At 40.6% G+C, this 6960-nt stretch overlaps 1 protein-coding gene across 1 annotated transcript; it reads left to right on the forward strand.

Annotated features, from left to right (window-relative positions):
• The first annotated feature begins 2178 nt into the window (after nt 1-2178).
• On the forward strand, nt 2179-3177 carry LOC110543998 (melanoma-associated antigen B4). Its single transcript, XM_021630157.2, has one exon. It carries the CDS (start codon nt 2179-2181, stop codon nt 3175-3177), a length of 999 nt encoding a protein of 332 aa, XP_021485832.2.
• Nucleotides 3178-6960: the final 3783 nt, after the last annotated feature.

The following is a 6960-nucleotide window of genomic DNA, read 5'->3' on the forward strand; positions in this document are numbered from 1 at the left end:
AGCAGATGATCAGAGGCTTAAGGTAGCCACATCCTGCAAGTGGGAGACAGAGGGTGATGCTCAGAGGTTTAGGCTAGTCCTACCCTGCATGTGGGAGTCAGAGGGAGTCCTAAGCTGGAGACACTATGAGCATTAGGGCAGTCCTGCCCAGCATGTGGGAGCACTGAGTGAGAGATACCATGAGGCTTAGGGTATCCTTTCCCAGAGCTTGGGAGCATTAAGTGGGATATACCATGAAGCTTAGTATAGTCCTGTCAAGAATTTGTGAGTCAGAGAAAGCCATAAGCTGGAGACACTATGAGGCTTAGGGTAGCCACACCCAGCATGTGGGAGTCAGATGGAGCCAAAAGGTAGAGACACTATGACCATTACAGTAGCCATGACTAGCAGGTAGGGGTCAGAGGAATCATAATTTTAGGTATCTACACCCAGCAAGTGGTGTCCAGCATGAACCATATATACAAGATTCCCTGAGGCTTTTTTATTCTAAACTACTTTAAAAATTACAAAGGGAAGCAAGGCATGTTGGCAGACACCTGTGGCAGCACTCAAAGGGGCAGAGGCAGGTCGATCTCTGTGAATTCCAGCCAGATCTACAAAGTGAGTCCAGGACAGCCAAGGCTATCCAGAAACCCTGGAGACCTCTTCTTGGAAAAAAAAAAAAAGGAGGGAGAGACAGAGCACATCTAGGGAATAGGTTCGCTTAGTATTCGTGAAGCCCTAGGTTGAATTTTCAGGTTGGTAAAAGTACAGGTTATTAAATAAATGTGTGAAATATTTGAAAACTCTCTCTAAAACTCTGATGTACAGTTAGATATGAGAGGGAAAGGGTAAATTTACCAGGACGAGGATAAAAGGAGGTGATGAAATAGAACAATAGGTGAGGGAAGTGAGCTCACATGATCAATGTACAAAGGATACATGTACGGACTTCTACGATAGTTCCCTTAACTTACACAAAGAAAAGGTCAGTTTAAAATGTTTGAACGGAATACTGACTTTCTTACTGAATGCAAACTGAATCCTGGCACATAGCACAATAGTGTGTAAAATGTTTATCAGTGAGATGCTGACAAAGGGAGAGCTCATTCTGCTCCTCTGAAAGGTTGTCTGAGAAGGGACAGCATTGGTGAAATATAGGCCCACTTTTGCCTGATTGTCTAGTACCTAATGTAAGTGAAGGGGAACACTTCTAGAAATAGGGTCACTTAAAGCCCAGTCCCTATAGAAAAAATTAGATATGTAGACACAGTCACTGTGCCCAGGGTATTTTCAAGGCAAAAGGACAAAGATGAGTATGAATTTCAGCATCTCCCTCACATCTTTATGTTTGTGGAAGAAATCTGTTTTGTCTGAGTGTATATGTATGTGTGTGTGTGTGTGTGTCCAAGTGTGTGACTGCATGCTTGTGGAAACCAGAGGCCAAATTAAGGCATTTTTTTCTCAGGAGCTATGCATCTTGTGTTTGAGATGAGAGTCTCTTCATGGCTTGGATCTGGCAAGTAGGCTATATTTTCAGGTTGCTGAACCCCAGTAATTTTTCTGACTCTGCCCCAGCACTGATAATACAAGTGCAATCCACCACACTTAGCTTTAGCTTTGCTTGTTACACATGGATTTTAAAAGTCAGGACCTTGGGTTTGCAAGACAAGCTCATTATGGACTGAGCTACCATCCCAGCCCATCAGCATGTCTTTATTTCAGTCCAGAGATAAAATTGCTCTTCTGATATTGTAGGTCCTGGTAAAGGTGGGTGATGGTGCTATGCTTAACAGGGGGCTAGAAAATGAATCTCAAGGGCGGAGGTGAAGACACCCTTGAGTCTTAGACAGAGCATTACAGGATCCTCAGTTATTTCAGTAGTCTGAACTCTCTGAAGCCCTTATCCTGGCCCCTAGGCATTTTTATGGGGTAAGGAGAATACAACAGTTCTAGGTGTGAGTAGAACTGAGAGTGCCCAGATACCTCTGTAAGTCATATTGAATGGAAGCTGTTAAGAAGTTCATTATTTGCTCATAGCCATGTTCTCCTCAAAATGTGGGAAAGAAATATTACAGAAAGTCAGAGTACTTGCAGTCTGCAAAAGTGCTTATAGAGTATTATTTTTCTGACCCAGGTCACAAGAACGCCTGCTCTGTTTACAAACTACTGTTTTCTGTTTTTTGATCCATAGCCATCATGCCCAGAGGAAAGAAGAGTAAGGCCCGTGCTCGTGAGAAACGTCGCCAGACCCAAGATGAGACCCAGAAGCCAAATGATGCTCAGGCAAAAGCAGTAGAGAAAGGAGAGTCTTCAGGAGATGCTGGGCCAAGCATTTCTGTTGCTGGCTTCCCACAGGGCAAAGCACCCACTACCACTGCTGGTACAGGCCAGGGTCGCAAAAGGTCTCGTAAAGGTGCAAAGGGCCAAGAAGTGGGAAATGGTAGTTCTTCTAGGGCCCCACTCTCCACTGGATCCAAACAGATGGATCTTTTATCAAGGAAGACAGGAATACTGATTGAGTATATGCTCTGCAAATACAAAATGAAAAAGCCTGCAAAAAGGGGAGAAATGCTGAAAGTTATCAACAAAAGGTTCAAGGAGCACTTTCCTGAGATGCTTAAGAAAGCTGCCTATCGATTGGATGTGGTTTATGGCATTGAGATGAAAGAAGTCCGGCCCCATGGTCAATCCTATGTGCTTGTCAGCAAGCTAGATTTCCAGGATGATGGAAGTGGGAGCAATACACTGGGTGTTCCCAACAGGGGCATTCTGATTCCTCTCCTAAGCGTGATCTACATAAATGGCTACTGTGCCCCAGAGGAGGAGGTCTGGCGCTTCCTGAATATGTTGGGAATCAATGATAGAGTCCCACACCTCATCTTTGGGGATGTCAGGAAGCTTATCACTGAAGACCTAGTGGAGGAAAAGTACCTAGAATACCGTCAGGTTCCTGGCACCGATCCTGTATGCTATCAGTTCCTTTGGGGTCCAAGAGCCTATTCTGAATGCAGCAAGAAGAGAGTGACAGACTTCTTAGATAAGATCAGTAAAACCGTACCCAGTGTTCACACATCTTATGAGCAGGCCTTGATTGAAGAGGAAGAGAAAGCCAAAGCTGAAGCTGCAGTTAAGCCTGGCAGTAAGGGCAAAGCCAAGAGACGTTCTAAGTCCAAGTTCAGCAATGCTACTCACTAGGGAGATAAAATGTAACCTCCAATATTGGACTGAAAAGGTCTGTTCATCTTTTTGCCAATAAGTTGTTGATAAAGTTTTGGGGTGTTTTGGCAAAACATTTATTTGGGATTAGAATGCATATTGGCAAAATTGTAGACTGTGCCTTTATTTCTGTTCATCAAGCTGACTGTTCAGATTTTGTACTTTCTTGAACTACAACTTGGAACATGGCATCTATAGAGGAAAATTCTTGGTGGCAGAAAAATCTATAGTAAAATATTTGAGAATGCACAAGATTAAAACTTGTTTGTTTGTTTGTTTACTCAAGTTACTTTCTTCAATACTAAAAATGTATACTTGAATTTGTTTTTGATATTAAAGAGTGCATGAGAAATTCAGTCACAGTGAATCAGATCTCCTTTTTCAAGGACTGTTCTCTACCTAAACATTACACATTTAGTCTTGGGAAGTCTTCAGCAGACATTTATGAAAATTATGTCCCTCATCTACCCATGCAGTTGTAGATTCTAGGAGAAGCTCTCATTATGCATGAATATAAAAAATGATCTTCTTCCCACTGAATTAAGAAACAAGTTTTTGTGGGCATTGGACAGAAAACTTTTAAAACCACTTTTGAAAGAAAATTTTCTGATAGGTTCTTTTATTGTAATTACAATGCTGTATATTGTAAAAAAAAGTGTAATTGCATTTTTATTGTAATTACAATGCTTAGTGGCATCTAATTTCAAATGTAAAAAATAATCCCAGATCAAAAAATATCAATGAATCAAATCAAATTATTTACACTAATGATTCTCATGATTTATGCAGGTCATACAATGCACCTAAATGCACAAATGCTGTCCATTCAGTACTGTTTTCTTAGTCCTGCAAGAAGCCTCTCAAATTCATTTCTTGATGTTGTGTCATTTTTTTTTCCCGTGGAGAATCAATATGTCTGTTCAACCCAGATAGGGAGCCTACAACCTACCAAAATACAGATAATACCCACATCTAAATTGTGGAACCCTGAGTTTTATTGGTGTTTCTAAACAGGAATATGGGGACAGTTACATACAGGAACAGAAATGACTCAAAGATAGCTTCATCACCAAAGGCTCCCCTCCCCATGGGTGACTGGTCAGAATAGCTGGGAACCTAGACTACACTGCACAGCCTACAGACAGATCAACAGGTCATAGGTGCTTCACTTGCTTTAAACCACCTCTAAGCAGCTCGTCTGGTTTTTGCTTCTTCCAGGCAGCTGTTCTGGTCTCAGAGTCATCTTAGTACCTTTTTTCCTCTGAGAGTCTTTTTAGCACAGCTTGTCTGAGTCTTGGCAGTTTGCATTTTCTGAGTGTCTTATTTGAAGTTCTATTTTATTTTGTCTTGAAACTCTCAGCTTTTATTGTTTACACTGAAAGGGAAGGTTCTAGTGAATCTTGTCAGTTTCAGGGACTTCTTGAAACTTTTTGTTTGCCTTTTTAAGTAGTTTCCTGAAGCCATTTTGAGTTGTTTACCTTCTTGCTTAAATAGCTTCTTGTAAATGGAATATTTAAGTCCTCAAATTTTCACGGAAAATTTTTGCACAGTACAGTGGATAATGAGAGGCTTAGAGTGTTTTATAATAGTTCAAAGTTCACAGGGGTATTGAGTTATGAGTTAAAACATTATTCCTTTTCTAAAGTCCGCACTGTTCCTCCTAAATTGAGTTGTATGCTGTGGCTCTTACTTCAGTCTTATTCTCAGTATTCCAACATGTGTCTGATGTAAATGATTGACCTTTTGATGAAGGTATTAAATTAAAATATATAAAGCATCAAGAATTTCAATATGTATGAGCAAACAAAAAATAGACTATTTAGTGACATCTTACCTTTTCAGTGTTATGTATCCTCAACTAATAAGGAACATCAGAACAGAATCGGGATAATTTTATTGTAGAGCAATTGCTAGCTCATATGCTCCCTCTAATACATTGCAAACACTTGTCACTGCGGACTTGTGTTTCACTGTGAGGAGTAATATAGTACAGCAAAGGTTACACCCAAACTGATTTTTCTAACAAAGACTGTTTTATCAATTGTTTCTTTTATGTATCTTTGGCTATTGCCCAGTGCTATAACTTCCCCACCTTATACAATGCATAGTTCCTCTGATGGGTTACATGAAGAAAAACCACCTGAGAGGCCTGAATAATTGATATGGAAACTTTATTCTCTCCCAATGGAGCTCTCTCATACAGAGTAGCTCAAAACAGTCTGACTTCCAATTTGCTTGGGCTCTTAAAGGCAAAAACTGCCATTGTGTGACATATACAGAAAGCCAGCTGTGGACATCTGCTAGAAGCAAGCTGTCATTGTTTACAGAAGTGAAAAGTTAGTAGCTACATATAACCTTAAAGACTTAGACAGATTATGTAGAAATTTAAGTGACCAATAACCAGTTTTCCAAGATAATTTCATCACTTAAAGTTTTTCTTTAGAATAGTTTCACAAGATGCTGGAAGTAATTCAGTAGCCCACTATATTCCTTGGTGGTTCTAGAATAGGTCGAATCACCAACCAGTAGTTTGTAGAATTTATTAGGATCCCTTGTCTCTATAGTGTATTTTCTTTTGATTAATTGGAAGGCAGGGGACAAAGATACACTGAGACACAAAAATGAGCATTAGAATCCATAAAAGAACAAGACACAAAAATACAAATACCTATTTACCAGGTAAAATTTGGTAACCCTGAAGTGGACCATCCAATCAGATCCCAGGCACCACCATGAATAATCCTTTCTGCAAGTTTTTATAACTCTGATTTTTCCATTAATTGAATTGCTACTGTCAGATTAAAACAGAGCAATTTTCTAACTTCCTGGCACTCGTGATGGTATAGTAATAGTAGGTAATCAATAGTGGCCCTGTTATCTATTATAGGCTGTAAGTGTGTGGTCCTGGGGATCTATGGAATTGGTGGAGCCGAACTGGAGCAATGAGGTGTATGTATCCAAACCTTGAAAATCTCATCTTGGGACTGGCAGAGGCAGAATTAGGACAGTTTCCTCCTTTCCTGAGCCTGCATGTCTCAATGCATGTAGCCTTACAATCCCAGCATGCATGTAGCCACATGGCCGCCACCTCTGCCACATTGACCTGGTCATGAAGCCTGGTAGCCAGGTTACAGATTAAACTTCCTCTCTCCTTACAAAGTATTGTCCAGCAGCACCTGGAATTTCTCATCATGCAACGAAGACATTCCCAGCACACTGGCCCTGGTCAATGATGTATATTCATCCTAAAAGCCTCTACCCATGCCCCAAGGTTTAAATAGCATTTGTGCCTCCACCAATCAAAAGAGCTGTCCCACTGAAGCTGTTTCCCCAGAAAGTTGTTTCTCTCACACTCACAGCCAACCTTGATCCTGCATTACACTCACCAGTCCCCAGCTAAGCTTCCCTCCCTCTAATCAGTGTACAATGAACCTGGATACCCCACAGGGGAAAGCAGACACAGGGTAATATCAATGTACTTTTTGTTCATTATTTATTAAGGCAATATCCATGGAGGTATAGTTTAAAACTTTAGCTATTTTATAAGCCGTAGTGCTAAGTTGCTCATTAGTGTATACAGCCTAAATGGGGAGAACTATTGCAGAGTATAATGGCCACAGCCTCAGTTTTGAGAGGAGGGCTACATTTACCAACAGTCTCCAGTCAGGGGCTCACTGTATCTGACACTGGTCTTTTGTTCTTCTGAGACAGTCAGGAAAATTAACAAACAGCTTAAATATCAACAGGAATTATGAAACAAGT

Source organism: Meriones unguiculatus (genome assembly GCF_030254825.1).
Source record: "Meriones unguiculatus strain TT.TT164.6M chromosome X unlocalized genomic scaffold, Bangor_MerUng_6.1 ChrX_unordered_Scaffold_30, whole genome shotgun sequence".
NCBI lineage: Eukaryota > Metazoa > Chordata > Mammalia > Rodentia > Muridae > Meriones > Meriones unguiculatus.